The following is a 16,418-nucleotide window of genomic DNA, read 5'->3' on the forward strand; positions in this document are numbered from 1 at the left end:
CTGAAAGTCCATTTTCTCCCCAACCGCCATACAAGTTATAAGAGGAGTATTTTATTAAAGTTAATAAATAACATTCAACATGTACAGAGAGATGGTTTTGGTTCAGTCCCATGTGCATGTTTCAGAGATTTATCAAGGCAAGTTACTTATCAGTAGAATGTAAAAAAAACCTGCAAGTTAGAAACTGATGGATTCTTGTACTGGACAACAAAAGTAATCACAATGGCAGAGCAATCAATAACTGGAGAGCATGTGCTAATTTTTGTTTAGTACTCTGAAATCTCTTTATAGTGACCACTCAAGGAACAAGCAAAAAATCACCTCCCAATCGGAAATGGGGCCCTTAGTGCAAGTTTCACGGCAAACTGATGGCATGAAATAGATGTAAGTAGTTTTGATCTCCAGGGACTTTCATTAGCTCTATTAAGGCCTGATCATGTGCCATTTATGTCAATAGGAGTTTAAATCTTAAGAGGTCTTTCATTCAAAAGGCTCTCATTGCAGTTAATGATTAGAGTAAAACTGTCCCCTCAGACCCACATAACAGATCTTGATTCTGATATTTTGCTGCAGCTGTTTAACAGTGCACAACAACAATTTAGGACTGGAAGTGAAGGAGAACAGTCTCTACCTGAAACTGCAGAAGGAGTTCAGGGAATAACTGCATGAGTTAGATTTTTTGGGGGGGCAAGACACCCCTACTCTTTAATGAACAGTAAGTTTTAAAAATGGCTTTTAAAAGTGCCTCTTAGTATTATGTCTTGCTGCAGTGCCTAGGGACTCCAGTCCTAGATCAGTATTCCAGGTGCTAGGTGCTGTACAAACATGGAAGAAAAAGATAATCCATGTCCCTTAGCCTCACAGGTCAAAATCAACTGACAGGGCACCCTACTGACCCACCAACACCAGCTATATGCTGGTTTTTCCTTCTCAGACTCTATCCAAATACCAACACAGCTTCATAATCCTTAGCTGTGGGGGCATAATATGGAGAAGCTGGAGAAGCTCAGAGTACTGTTAGCTTTCTTCTGTCATGCTTCTGCCCCATATCCCCATGGTAAACTGCTGTGATCTGATTGCCACTTATTACAGGGTTAACTTTGGGGGTGAACAGAGTTCTGTATCTCAGTACTTGCCAGCATCTTCTATGAGTTCTTGGCAAAGGATGGGGAAGAAATAAGGAGGCCTGGGAGGACATAAAGGGGGGAAAAGGTTCCAAAGTGACTCAAAGATCCAGTACATACCAAGAAAAAGATTTCACGTGTTCCTGAATCATTATCCAGGTCTGCCCAAAATCGTCAGATTGCCAGAGCTGCAATACAAAATGTCAGACACAGGTGGGACTGAGATATTCTAGGCACTAGAGCAGGGATGGGCAAACTACGGCCCGTGGGCTACAACCGGTTCTCCAGCCGGTTTAATCCGGCCCTTGAGTTCCTGCTGGGAGCAGGGCAAGCCCCAGGCCTTGCTCTCCGCACTCCAGCCGAGGAGCGGGGTCTGAGGCCGCTCCGCATGCCAAGGTTCGGAAGCTAATGGGAGCTGCAGGGGAAACATCTGTGAACAGGGCAGCGTGCGGAGCCGCCTGGCCGCACCTCCAGATAGGAGCCGGAGTGGGGACATGTCGCTGCTTCCAGGAGCTGCGTGAGGTAAGCGCCACCTGGCGCCTGCACCCCCGATCCCCTCTTGTGCCCCAACCCCCTCCCTCAGCCCTGATTTCCTCCCCCCCCCCCCCCTGTGCCCCAGCCTGGAGCCCCCTCCTGCATGCTGAACTCCTCATTTCTGGACCCACCCCAGAGCCCACACCCCCACCCCAGCCCTGATTCCCCCTTCTGCCCTCCAAACCCCTTGGTCCCAGCCTGGAGCACCCTCCTACACCCCACATCACACCGCCCCAGAGCCCACACCCCCAGCCTGGAGCCCCCTCCTGCACTCTGAACTCCTCATTTCTGGCCCCACCCCAGAGCCCACACCATCAGCCAGAGCCCTGCACCCCAATTTCATGAGCATTCATGGCCCACCATACAATTTCCATACCCAGATGTGGCCCTCAGGCCAAAAAGTTTGCCCATCCCTGCACTAGAGCCTAAATCATTGCCCAGGCTGGATAAAAACTAAAGGGCTAAATTCTGGAAATCTGCTCTGTTGCTCCCCAAATCATACACTACATAAGCAGGGCTGACATGGGGACCTGGATTCTCACTCGAAGCAGCTCCATGTACTACTATTCTACAAGTGAATGCTGCCAGGAGCAACTATTATCTGCTTGTAAATGTGCAGGAGCCAGATGCCAGGTTCAGGTGAATGTGCAGTCCTAAAACCTGGACACATGCAATATTACTGCCTGCAGAGACGTCCTTGCAGGAGGCTAATCAGAATTAGGAATAACTTCTAATGTGAAAGCAATAGCAAGCGTGATGCCTCAGGGGCACTGTTTCTATTACAATACCAGCCACCCTGTTGGCACTTAAATCATAATAATTACATTTATTGCTGGTTTGTGCAAGGAACCAGCTAGATTGCAGACCCAATGTTCAGTGTCACAGTTCGATTTCAAAAGGCAGTGATCACCAATAAATCTAGCATGACTTCTAAAGGCAACATTGCCACCCATTAGCAATGTAGTTCAGCACATTCAGAGAGGAGAATTAAGCTCTTTAGCTCAGAATTAAGAGTACAAGGCTGTAACAGTCTGCAGTACAGTGACTCAGGACTGGTTATTGCCCTTTCACTGATCTAGCAGAATGGTGATGTCTGATAGAAGTGATGTGTGAGCATTAGTCTTAGTCCTTTCCATTTCAGAGACACAGCACATTTATTTAATCCTCTAAAATATTACTCTGTGCTTCCATGGCACCTTTCTTCTGCAGATATCCAAAAGCTTTTGCAAACATGAATGTAGACCCTTACAAAGAAGGTAAGTATTATCTGTCTTACAAATAGATAAATTAGACTTCAGTGACATGATCTAACCAATCACACAGTGAGTCAGCTGCAAAACAGGGATGAGAACCCAAAAGTTCTGACTTGGACAACTGATCAAACCGCAAGATCAACCCTGTCTCTGCATTCTCAGCTAGCCTAGTGACAGCAGCTAATAAAAACACAGGGGCCAATTCTGACCCTTATACATCGTTCCAGCTGTGTACGGGGTACACAAATGAATTGCGAAGTCCTGGGGGTGAATTCCCAAGGTGCAGGAGCATGTCAGGCAAAGGAGTAGACAGGCTGAGACTAAGCGCAGGAGTAGGTATTGAGTTCAGCACTGTGCAGGTTGTGAGCACGGGGTAACCCCGAGGAGGCTGCTTTAAGTTAGAGGGGTTTGGGGGCTGCTCTATCCTTTTTGTAGGACTCACTTCACACATTCCAGCAGCAGCCCAGAATCGGGACAACACACACAGGTGGCATAAAGCTTACCTTTCTCCAAACTACGCCTGTGTGCCTTCTGTGCTGGCTGTCTGATGGTGCAGCACAGAATCCAGCCCCCTAGTATGTAACTTAAAGATCGGACTGTAGGGAGCACTAGACTTTCATTTGTGTTTTAGGCGAGGGGGATCTAGCTTTAAAAGGTGTAGGCACAAGTATTTAAAAAGCTTTGGCACCCACCCATTATGGCCCCACCCCCAGCCCAAAAAGAAGCCATTTGTGCCAAAGCAGCAACGTGCGGCGCAAGGCCAACTGCAAACATCTGCAATGCAAACCTTTGCAACGCAAAACCGCCAGCCCATGGTAAATGATCCAAAGGTCATTGCTGACTTTACAGGCAGTGATCTGGCATGAGTTACTAATGATGCAGTCAGTGGATCAGTAGGACTGGGGGGAAGGGGCACAGGGGAGCCTGTCGAAGGCTGATTCTGCCCCCCCCCCCAAAAAAAATCCCACCACTTTTATCCTTGCTGCCCAAGGGAAAATGCATTTATCTATTTAAAAGGGAGTATCCTGGCTAAGTAGGGCTGGGACAGTAGTGGATGTTCTGTGTGCTCTACCCTGGGTGAAGAAATCATCTACTAATTATGGCAAGGAGATATCAAAACACAAACCCACATGATAGTGGTATGTGACTTTCCAAGACAAACACTTGGCCACTGCCAACCATAAAGCCTGCAAAACATGCAACAACCTAGTGTTTGTTAGCCTCCCTGCTTCTTCCCAGGGTAGAGTACAAATAAGGCTTACGTCTTCTTTGAAGTGGGCTCTAGTTCACCTTCTCTCTATGACAGGTCTTAAATTAAGTAAGATTGCTAAAGGATGTGCCTGAGGAATGGACCAGAAAGTCGGAACTCCTGGGTTCACACCCTGGCTTTGTCCCTGATGCGTTGTGTGATCTTGGGTGAGTCTCTTAAGCTCTCGGTGTGCCTCAATTTCCTCATCCAGGATATTTTTACCAGCAGTGTCCGCTGGCCCATACGTGTGCTGTAGCTCTCCTCATGCTCTCAATCAAGGGCATAAAAGGTGATGCGGCCACTTTCCCATTTCTACCGCAGTCCAAACCATTTGCAGCAAAGGGGACAGAGGGCAGGTAGTGGAATACAAATAGGGACAACACATCCCGAAGAACTTCCAGTTCCAGGCAACTAAACGCCATTTCTTCTTTGATGGTCCAGTGTATATTCCACAGGTGGGAGATTAACAAGCAGTAGTCTCACACGGGCTGGGTGCGAGGACACAGAAGTGATAGCTGACTGGAATACTGCTTGCCCCTCGGCTGCATCAGCAGCTGATGACTGGACCAGAGCGTAATGTCTCCTGAAGGTATGCAAAGAGCTTCACGTAGCTGCACTACATATCGCCAGTACAGGTATGTCTCTCAGAGATGCAGTCGAAGCAGCTTACCCTCTGGTGGAATGAGCCCTTCACCCTTCCAGGCGGAGGAATGTGAGCTAATTGGTAACTGAGGGTAATACACCGCAAGATCCATTTGGAAAATCTCTGAGCTTATATAGCTTGACCCCCCCCTCAATTGCTCTGCTATGGGGGGAAAAAAACAGTTTAGGAGCCTTTCTAATTCCTTTGTTCTTTGTAGAGAAAAAGGTCAAAGCCCATCAGACGTCCAGAGAATGCAGCTGTCTCTCCTCTTCCAAGGCATGCCGTTTAGAGAAAAAGACAGGTAAGTGAATGATCTGACTCATATGGAACTTAGAAATTACTTTAGGGATGAATCTGGGGTGTGGGCACAATGAGACTCTTTTTCTTTGTAGCAGGGAGTATGTGGTGGGTCTGCCATGAGTGCCACCAGCTTACTGACTCTTCTGGTGTTAGCTAGCTGAAAAGGAACTGGGAAGGGGGTTCGTACGTAGGATTTACCAGCACCTCTATCAGACAGAAATAATTCATGGTGGCTAATACCCAACTGTCTGTAGTTAGGCCCCTCCAGTTTTTGGCAAATGGGGTAAGGCGACCTCTGAATATCTGAGGAGGGGAATGAAGAGGCATCAATAAAGGGAGTGGGTCTTGACAATCCCCTCAAAAGAAACTTCGTTGGGGGTCAGAGTTTGATGTGGCGGTGGATGTTGCAGAGGCTGGGTTCCTGCGTCTATAAACACGTCTCTTGTATGGTGGTTGCTGAGGACATTGATTTAACGCACAAGGCTGAGGAGGTGCCCTACACCCCATCAATGGTGTTTTCTTTTGAGAGCAGGGGTATAAGTGTCCAGCAAGTGAAACTTTGTCCTTGAGTCTTTAAGGGAGTGGAAAGACTCATCTGCCTTCTCGTGGAACAGGCTGGTTATACCAAGGGCAGATTCTGGATGGTACTCTGCACCTCTAGGGAAAACTGAGGACTGCAACCATGAGTCTCTCTCCTCATAACAGCACAGACATCATCCTAGACACAGTATCTGCTGCATCCGCTGCGGCCTGGAGGGAACGGTGGAGGCCAATCTGCCCTCATCCACTGAGGCCTGGAAGTAGACTCTATCCTCTTCAGGGAGCTTGTCCGTAAATTCATAAGCTTGGTATAATTGGTGAAATCCTGTTTGGCCAAGAGGGCCTGATAATTCAATAAACTGAACTGGGGGGAGGTGGAAGAGCAGACCTGACTTCCTAGGAAGTCAAGTCACATCTCTTATCAGAGGGAGTAGTCTTTGGGTGTTGTTGCTTGGACCGCTCTGCAGCCACCTGCACCACCAAAGAGTTCAGTGGTGGTTGAGAGAACAAAAACTCTTCCCTCCACCCCCATGGCATATGCTCTTGTCCCTCTTGGGAGCAGAAGCAGAACAAGCAGAAGTGTGACCAACTGTCTTTGCTGGTCCATGATGGCCTCATTGACATAGAGGGCCACTTGACTGGGACCACAAGACTGAAGAATGTCTAGTAAACTCTGCTGAGGTTCCTGGACTTCCTCAAGCAAAATCTGTTGCTCTGCCATAAGCCTGTGCATGAGCTCTTGATATTGCTTGAAGTCATCCAGTAGAGATGGAGAAGATGGAGTTACTGCCTCACTGGGAAAGACTACGAGTTTGCTCACAAAACTGTCAGATCTGGCTCACCTTCTTCCTCCAAATACTCAAACAGGGCTGGTTGTGGATGGCCAGGCAACAGCAAATAGGACTCGTGAACCAATCCTGGGTGACTAATGTAGGGCTTCCCTGGTCCCCAATATAGCCAGCAGAATGGATCAATCGGCAGAGGAGGACCCCATGGCATAGGGGACCACCTGTCTCTTGGACAATCATGTCTGGTCAGAGGCTGGAACCCTGATCTTGCACTCCTGTCCCGTTCAGCTCTGTCTGATGCTGCAGAGACTCCTGCAGGGCCTGTGACTCATCCCAAGAGAAAGCTGGATCCCGTACCTCCAGTGGAACCGACGTTATCGATGGCCGCGCCTCAAAGGTGGGAGGAAAGAGTCTCTTCCTGTGTCAGGAAGAGATGGTCCGGATAGAGATGAATGAGGACAGGGAAGAGCAAAGATGTCTTCTGGGTAGACGTAGATCTCAGGCTGCCCTAGAGTAAGAGGAGTGGCCACTGGTGGCACCATAGGAGCCAGAGATTCCCTGGTCACCACAGCAGTCGGCTCCCTTCAGGGCTGTGTTACCAGTAACACACCAACTCCAGAAGTGGGTCGGAGCACCAGAGCTGTTTGTTTCAAGTCTTCGCCACCAGAGTCGATACTGGAACTGCCGGAGGCATACCCTTGTGCACCTCCTTCTCTTGCCTAGATTTACTCGGGCCGAAATTCTTGGCGCTTGTACATGCCAGCTCTCCTGACTTTGATAGGGTTGGAGAGGGATCCTTTCTCTTCAGGGCAGCTTTAGACAAGGATGGCTTGTCCTTACACCTATGAGTGCCCCTTACACTCATGTGAAACCTTCTCCTTCGGCTTAACAGCCTTAGCCTCCATTCCCCAGCTCGTGCTCGGAGAGCCGCTGCCTGTTTATTGAGACTGATTTACAGGGGGTGAGGGGTCCCCCGGCCCAGATCTGATAGGGGCTTCATTACCTCTTCCATCAGATATTTTCTGAGTCTCTCTTCCAGCCCCCATGAATTTTGTGAATGTGAAACTGGAGAGGCATCAGCCTGCACCATCTTTTATGCCCTCCATTCGGAGCATGAGAGCTACAGCACATGGGCAGACCAACAGACCCTGCTTGTAAAATAAAATAAATACGCATACAAACACACACACATTCCAGACTCGGCACAGGGTGTGCATGCATATCCCACATGTGGCACACACCCACACCATCACTTGAAGTATTATTGCTTACTCAGTTTGACTGTAACACCAGAGTAAGGATGGAAGATGGATACCACATGGATAGCTGCCTTATCAAAATGATGGATGGATAGATGACTGGAGTCAAATGCTTCTCAACCCCATATGCAAAAGGGAAGAGGTGCACTGCACCTCTTCCATCAAGCACATCTCGCAGCAAACCTCCCAACACGTATGTAGCAGTTTAGGTACTCAGAAAAGCAACAGAAGCAGCGTTACTTGGCACTCATCTCCGACTGCAGCTCCTCACCTGTTTGTTGGGATGAGACCTATCGAAGCCCAAAACAAGGTTAGGGATCCTACTGTGTAACAGCAGATCTGCGGCTCTGAATGGAATAGAGAAGCCCTGGATATTGCTGCAGAAGTCCATGGTGATCCAGAGGTACTGGGTGTAGGCATCCACAAAGATGTACTGGAGAGGGGAAACAGGAACAAAAACAGTCAGCCAATGGGAATTATAAGCAGAAGATGATATAACCGTACAGAACAAGGAAGCCTACGTCAGTAGTGGAATATGGACTGCAAAGGCAGTGCAGGAGAGCTTACCATCTAAACCTATCTGCAGTGGAATGCATCCTGTATCTGCAATACTCATTCTAGCAGAACTGGAGCTGAGCTACCTGGGATGTTTGCTACGATACAACCTACACTAAAGACAGCACCTGGAAGAGGCAAGAGCACTGTCTCAGGGCCTAGCTACTGCACAAGGAACACACTAACATCCGTTCTGCTCAGGGAAGAAAAAAGCGCCTTGCTGCTTTTTACCCTGTAAGCACAGCAGGATCAAGACCACTCTAGCAGAGCTAGCTGGAGACTTTGCCGTTCCCCTCCCCCCCACTATCATCAGGACTGGTAGCTAAGTTTCAGTTGCAGGGCCAAGGAACACCTGTGCAACTACACTGAAGACAAGGGAATTGCAAAGGTGTAAGTGAAGGCGGAACTTGGTGATGTAGGTTCTCATTCTGTTTCTTGGTTCCTAGGCTCAGGTCCTGTCTTGTCCCCAATGTATATCCCCCTAAAGCCTCTGAGATTTACAAGCCAGGAAGGTTCTAACCTGACTCTCTGATCCCAGGGTAAGTTTTCAGGGATGGAAGTTGGGGGGGGGGGGGGGATGCAGGAGGGGAGGAGGAATCTTTTAACTTGCAAACTTGACTTGCAGTCACTAGGGCACAATTAAATGGAATCTCACAATGGAGTAACTTCCCAGAGGAAATATGAAGTTTCCCCCATGGACACAGGGGCAGGCAGGAGATAAGACTAGGGATGGATTAAGTCAAGCTGACTGATTACTAACCCACTTCACCTTCAGCTTTCCAGCTCAGTGTTCAAGGTTATTGGGTTGGTGCACCACTTAAGAGTGGGATGCAAGAGAAGCCCTGTGGAGTGGGGCCACGTGCTACAGAGCGTTTGTGGACCCACTCTGTAGGTGGTGGAGTGGGGCTGCATGCCAAAGAGGGGTCATGGACCCATGCCATAGACTGGCCCTCATCCAGCACAGAGGAATTTAGGTTTCTGTTGCATTTCGCACCTTCCACAAACTGAACGGTTGTTGCTCAGACACCTGTTGAACCCTAAGGTCTCCTTCACCATTCTTGCCTCTAAGCCTTCTTCCTCACCATCCTGTCTGCACCTTCAAGAAACCATTAACCCCACCTCTTCCAGGAAGCATTGAACTTGGCTGTCTTGTTCACCCATCCGCCTGCTTTTTTGCCATAGATTTTAAACCCTGCAGGAGGGGTGGGAGGTGGGAACCTGTCGTTGGTTTGCCCCCACTCCCTGGGCACAATTTGCTCCTACAGAATTACACAAATGGCACATAACAAAGCTGCCTAGGTTCCTACTAGAGAAACTAAAATTACTGGGTGTACTTCTTTCTTCCCTAGGAACAGTCAATTTTCTTGATCAAATTCAATTTATAACTCCCAAGAGACACACGTTTTCTTTCTGCTGTAAACCTTGGAGCTACTTCCTGCAACACTAAGCAATCCTTTAATAATAATAATAAAAAAGCTAGCAAAGAACATTATATAAACACTACTTCTATTTGCAGAAGCACATACAATCTCCTGAGTGCTTTCCTGACACATGGGAAAGATTGCCCCATTAAAACACCTAACCAGACAGGTTTGTCTAGTCGACAGCATGGTGGACTGAGAGCTGGATTTTATTCCCACTGGTCTACTGGGTTCCTTTGGGCAAATCACTTTAATGCTCTGTGCCTCAGTTTCTCTATCTGTAAAATGGGGATAATGATACTGACTCCTTTGTAAAGCGCTTTGAGATCTACTGTTTACCAACGCTACATAAGAATTAGGTATTGTTCCAGCTCATAGACTAAGGCCAGACAGACACTGGGGAAGAGAACAATAAAAAGAATATTCTATACAAATGGACAAGATTCACTATAGCTGGCATGGCAGTAATGGGCTTTTAAGAGCCTCTTAAAACTGGAGAGGGGAAGCTTCATTTATGTAGCCTATTTAGGTTTTGTACTGGTGTAACTAGTTTAGCTAGGGGTGTGAATTTTTACCAGCATCATTATGCTGGCACATCTCCTAGTGTGGATGAAGTTCTAATGCTCTAAAGGTGTCTTTATACATGAGTAGCTTATTCCCCTTCATGTACAAGAATAGAGATACCAGTATAAAGCACCTGTCCACTGGGATAGTTAAAGCTGTACAACTTGTGTGTGATGGGAAAGCCTTATTTCTGCTTGTTCATTTCTTACCCTTTTGTTGTCAGCAGGGCTGTGGTAGAACTGTGAGATGGCCACATCGCTGGTGTTCCCTGCACCGAAGCTGAATTTCTCCGATATCTTTTTAAAGGCCTTCCCATAGTCATATGACACATAAACCTGCAAAAGAAAAAGCTCCTGCTGTTATGGAGAGACAGATTTAATTTCCCTGATGGCAGTCCCTTCCTTGCTCTTGAGAACAATGGCTTCTTCAAGTTTTATGCACTATGGGGAAAAATATACACAGGGTAATGCACAAAGGGAAAGACTATAACATGACAAGATTTGTACACTCTGCACCGGCTGTGTGCCAAAAGCCAAGGCAATAAAAGCCTAAGCCAATACTGTTCGTAGTATTATTGTAGTCTTGTTGGGCCAATGATATTTGAGACAAAGGGGTGGGAGGTGAAATCTTTTATTGGACCAAATTCTGTTGGTGAAAGAGACACTCAAGCTATGAGGGCCCAAAGAAGAGCTCAATGCAGCTCGAAAGCTTTCTTTCACCAACAGAAGTTGGTCCACCAAAAGATATTACTTACTTACCTTATCCCACCGAGACAGACCTGAAGTAGTTTCCTAAGCAAGCTGTTCCAATGGTCTCTATCCAGCTGGCAGAACAGACAGGTAGTTAACTATCTACGTCCTCTCTCTCTCTCCAGCCAACGTCCATGAATATTTCAGTGCGTGCATTAATATTTATTATTTGTATGACCACAGCATCTAGCAGCCCCAGTCATGGACCAGTACCCTGTTGTGCTAGGTGCTGTACAAACACAACAAAAAGACAGTCCCTGCCTCCAAAGAGCTTACAATTACTTGCGCATTGTTGTAGTGATATGAGGAATGTCTTGTCTAGGTGCCTGGAAATGGGATACAGAACTTTTCCTCTCTAGAGAGGGGGCCGTTCAACACTTATCGCCACAGTCGTTGACTTTATCACCAGAAATGGGGTATCTGCCATTCTGTGTAGTGATACCACAGAAGTGCAGTCACCCCTGCCCTGTCCCTTAGGCAGTCATTTATGCCAGTGCAAAATGAATGTCAAGTGCTACTCCTTTGACTGGGGTAGTGTTTTACACCTGCTTTCCATAGCTGTAGCCATGGCTACACAAGGTGCAGGGCAGGGGTGAATCTGGCCCAAAAGCTATAACTAGTAAATGGTGGTTCTTATTTTTATTTTCAGTGGTACCTGCTGCCCCCGTATGAATCAAGCCTGAGCTGCTATAAACCAAAAGACATCACCCTGCGATTCTCGTTTGCTGGCCTGTGTGAAATGCACCAGCAGGGGCTTCCGATTAGTTCATTCTGAGCAGGTGTCCACCTTACAGTAACAGCCACAACAATTGACGCTCTGCTCCCTCTTCTTGCAGGCAGAGATGAGAGGCCAATGATTTAATGAGGCAAGGAGAATGAAACCCCTTCTTTGCCCTCCAGAGTTGGGTTAAAGTATGTTGGCACAAGCCAGTTTGGTGAGGCCTGCACTGTTTTTGCTCAGAGCGTAAAGAGAGAGCGAGAGCTACATTTTCTGGGACTATCAATCTGCCACCTCTCTCCAGCACAAATTCACAGAAACGAACAGTTTCTTGCGGGCAGGTGAATACAGTGAAGTAGGGAGTGCCACCACAAACACACCAAGATTATAAGATAGCCAGATAAACACAGCCCAGTATAAGAGGAAGGGCTAAATAACGTATTCATACTGGGCCCTATACTTCTGCATTCATGTCTTGGCTTTTCTATTACAGTGCATGGAACGCCCTTCGGAGAAGCCCTGAGGATAGCAGGTGCCATGATGCCCAGCGTGTGGAAGGGGTCGCAGGGAACTAGAATCTAGTATGGAGATATGGCGTCTTGGAAGGAACAATGGGCTTTGGAAGCTGAACCTTGTGATACGTTGAGGAGAGACCGATTCCCCCTCTCACCAAGGGAAAAGACATTCAGGAAACTTGTCAAGTCTCAGTTTCCTTTCCCTTACCTGCCATTAACAGCACACAGTAAAGGAAATTTTACAAACAATATGATGCAGATCACTAGGACTCCATTTGTCTGCCTGGGCAGGCTCATGGTTGAGTCAGCCCTAGCCCAATGGGAATCTATGGGGCAAGAAAGTCTATAGGTCTAATACCTGAAATCCAGATGAATAGGCCATTGTCTTTCAAGCATAAACAGAAAAGCCCGTTCTTACCAAGCAGTAAAATAGATTAAAATGTGTCCCCTCACAAAATAGTACTTCCAAGTCTCCCTCTGTAGTAATAATAATAAAAAATCCCCATACTTACATCACTTTTCTTGGGCCTCAGTAACCCCAGACTGTCTCTAGCCAAGGCCACAATCACATTGCTCTTTTCTCCTGCCCAGTGAACGACCATCTGATTGTGAGAATCATTCAGGCTGACCTGAAACCCAAACAAAATGAATATTAAAATGGTGAGCCAGGGCCCTGGACATAGAAATATGTGGACAACCCCCACACAAGTCAATTTCTTTCTCTCTTCCCTAGGAATGTGCGAGGATGGAGAAAAATGGTTGTAGGAACTGATTTAATTCATATAAAGAAACTGAATGTTCCGTGTCACCATGAAGACACTAGCATGCAGAAGTCTGATTTTAGGACTATGCCCTTGGAGGACAGGACAGCTCAGGAACTGCTGCTTTGACACAGTGCATGGATTCTCTAGGTCCACATTTCTCAAATGTGGCCCCAGCCTCCTGGGCGGTCACTGAGGGTGGGGGCAAAGCAGTGGTTCCTCCCCTGGAGCTGCAAGGAGGGGTTGGGCCCTGCCCCCCTTTGGAGCCACAAGCACCAGACAGCTGGTGTGTGTTCCCCACCTTCCCGGGGGCGGTGGGGCTCAGGCTTCCAGCTTCAGGCCTAGGGTGGTGGGTGGCAGGTGGTAGGCTCCAGCCATGGGCTCTGACCAGGGGATTTGGGGCTCTGGGTTTTGGCTATGCAGTAGAGAGCACCGTTTCCCTGGCCTCTGGGCTTGCCACCCCCCTCACCCATCTACCCCATTGGCCTTGGCCCCCACTGTCTCCCTGCGCACCCCCCCATCCAGGGCTTAATTTGTCCCCCAGCTCGACCGGGCTGAGTAAATCTGCAGTGAAAAGTGGTATACGTATGTTTGTAAGTATTACTCGTCACTGCCTCAGAGCTAGATAACAAGTCTGCTCCTGTGAAAAAGTGATATTAACAAATGTACGAATATCACTTTTTCATAGGAGCAGACTTACTAGCTAGCAAGTCTACAAAAAACCAAAAGCCACAACCAAAAAAAAAACAACAAGGACAAGAACATGCAAAATACCTTATCTGTGTTTTTATTCTGTTTAGGTCCAGTAAAGAAAAGAGACAACTGCATTATTATTGTTGTGTGCAAATAAAAACCCTACATAAATAAATTACTATGATTTGGCCTTGTGTATGTACATACATTTGTTTTTTCCGACATTAATTATTTTAGGGAAAATTGTCATAGTGGCCACCAGCAAGATTTGGTGACCGAACGCTGAGGCCACCAAAAAATTTGTGGTAAGAACTACTGCTTGAGGTGGCCTGTTCATATTCAGCTCCAGTTAGTAGGAACTGGGAGTTGTAATTCTCAGCTAGCTATGTGGATGTTTCTGAGAAATAAGTTTGGAGGTGCCCTTCTACTGCTGTAGTACACACCACAAAAGAGTGCCTTCATAACTGGTCCCCCTCAAAGGACTGAGGCTCCCAAAGCACATGCCTAGCTTTAAGCACAGGGGCAGTTCCATTGATTTCAAGGGCACCACTCAGGTACTTAAGTGCTTTGCTGGATCAGGGCCTGAATGAGCTGTTATGACTTGAGCCCTCCTCCTCCTCCTCATGCTGGAGGGTCTTCAACAAGGAGAGGTGAAGCATGTTAACAAAGAGCAGCGGTACAAGCTTCCCCAACACTGATATCTGTTCTTCGGAGAACTAGATTCAATCAGCAGGGTCGTGTGTCTAGTGCCTCTCATCAGTGCTACTTTCTCTTTGGTTTTTTTTTTTTCTTTGTTTGTTTTTAAGGAAACCAGTTCCTTAGAACAATGCCCACACTACACCAGTTCCTAAACCAAGCTTAAAGGAAAAAGCCAAGAGTGCTTTGTATCTAAAAGTCACTACAGGTTGCTGTGACCCAGACCAACCCAATTCTTTCCATTCAGTTGTGTAGCTCAGCTCCATTGTTCTCCGGCTCTGCAAGAGGCCATGTATAAAAATTGGCCTACTGCAATTATGTCAGAGGGATGCCAGCAATTATACCCAAGGCTATCCTGATGCCAATGAAAGGGGAGAGAGTGACAGATATGCATGCTGCCATTCAACCAGAAAGACAGCTTGGAAGGTGACTGGTAAACCTTCTGCCTAGACTAAAACCCCCTCTGTTTACATAGCAAAGCCCTCCTGTAGAGCTGATCCTTCTGCCATTGCCTTCAACCGGCACCACCTGAAATAGGCAATTCCTCACCCCCCTGATGATCTCTGGCACTTTAGGACTATTTCTAGCCATAACACTGAGATTATTAATGGCACTCCTGTTCACAGATTCCAAGACCAGAAGGGACCATTGTGACCATCTAATCTGACGTTCTGTATGCCACAAACCACACAACTTCCCCCGCAGGTAATTCCTAGCACATCTCTTTAGCAAAACATCCAATCAGCAATTAAACATTGTTTGTGATGGAGAATCCAACACAGCCCCTGGTAAAATCATTCCAACAGTTAATTACTCTCACCATTAAAAATTTACACCTTGCTACAAAAAGAAAAGGAGTACTTGTGGCACCTTAGAGACTAACCAATTTATCTGAGCATAAGCTTTTGTGAGCTACAGCTCACTCACGAAAGCTCATGCTCAAATAAATTGGTTAGTCTCTAAGGTGCTACAAGTCCTCCTTTTCTTTTTGCGAATACAGACTAACACGGCTGCTATTCTGACACCTTGCTGCAGTAATTTGTATAGTAATAGGCCCCAGTCCAGCAAGATACACAAGCATATGCCTAGCAGACGACACCCATACTTAAAGTTTAAGTGCCTTGTTGGACTGGAACCTTAATAACCCATGCTTTAGCTGAAATAAGAGTGTCCATATGGCAGTTTAATCCAGTTTAACTAAACTGGTACATGTTTTGAGTGTAGATAAGGCCTCAGATTGATTGAAGGGGCCTAGTTACCCACCCTGTGCAGTCATTTACAGCAGTGTGAAGTGAGTGTGAATGGTTACCATTCAGATTTGCATTTTACATCCATTCTGCACCTGTGCATGGTCACAGGCGCTGCAGGGACTGGAGACGCAGGCTCAGGGAGTTGGGGGGCCCTGTAAAAAATGCAGGGTCAAATTTGCAAGCCGTCCTCGCACTCTTTACTATGGGAAAGCTCCCCCTGTCCACCATAGGACTGCAGCCTGTGTTAAGGCTTTTGGAGAATCTTCTAGCAATTGGAAAATAAGCCTTTAAAACACAAAGCCATTATCCTGAGAGCGCTGCTGGGAAAAAGGGAATGAAATAAAAACTGCACTTATGTAACTGCTACATGCAAGAAAAGAAAAGGAAAAATGAAAATGTTCCTATGACCTGGCAGCAGCAGCCCATGGGGTCACGTGATCAACTCCCTGGTGCACCCTCGCTGAGTCACTCACTGCCTGTCAGTAAGAGAAACCCCCTGACACAGGCGAGATGAGCCAAAGCAACGTATCAGCAAATGCTCAGGAGATGTAGGTCAGCAAATAAAGCAAGCACCAGCCTCGCACAGTTTCTAATGAATAAAAGAGCTGGGGGTAGTTGAGTGTGCGGGGGGGGGGGCTCAGAATTTGTGAGGTCTAAGCCCAGCTGTGCCAGTGACTCAGTGGGTGCCCTTGGACTTTAAATTCATCACAGTTCTGTGCCTCAGTTTCCCCCACGCTGTGCAAGGAAGGTAATAATACCTATCTCACAGGGGTGTTGCATGGATTAATCTTTGTACAGGGCTAGCA

General features: G+C 47.1%; 1 protein-coding gene and 1 long non-coding RNA gene across 4 annotated transcripts in view; one reads left to right on the top strand and one right to left on the bottom strand.

Moving 5' to 3' along the window:
* Positions 1 to 16,418, bottom strand: part of SORL1 (sortilin related receptor 1) — a 101,609-nt gene that overhangs the window by 71,490 nt on the left and 13,701 nt on the right. For all 3 annotated transcript variants that reach the window (XM_084611842.1, XM_084611843.1, XM_084611841.1), the window contains exons 2-5: positions 12,725 to 12,841; positions 10,440 to 10,565; positions 7,962 to 8,123; positions 1,245 to 1,312 (exon numbers count right to left, since the gene is read on the bottom strand). In XM_084611842.1, coding sequence (XP_084467968.1) covers positions 1,245 to 1,312; positions 7,962 to 8,123; positions 10,440 to 10,565; positions 12,725 to 12,841 — 473 coding nt within the window. The remainder of the gene's footprint in view (positions 1 to 1,244; positions 1,313 to 7,961; positions 8,124 to 10,439; positions 10,566 to 12,724; positions 12,842 to 16,418) is intronic.
* On the top strand, positions 4,630 to 12,682 carry LOC311511337. Its single transcript, XR_014709263.1, has 3 exons — positions 4,630 to 4,749; positions 5,021 to 5,104; positions 12,191 to 12,682. It is a non-coding gene; the product is annotated as an uncharacterized lncRNA (long non-coding RNA).

This window comes from Lepidochelys olivacea (assembly GCF_965140295.1).
Source record: "Lepidochelys olivacea isolate rLepOli2 genome assembly, chromosome: 22".
In the NCBI taxonomy this organism is placed as follows: Eukaryota; Metazoa; Chordata; order Testudines; family Cheloniidae; genus Lepidochelys; species Lepidochelys olivacea.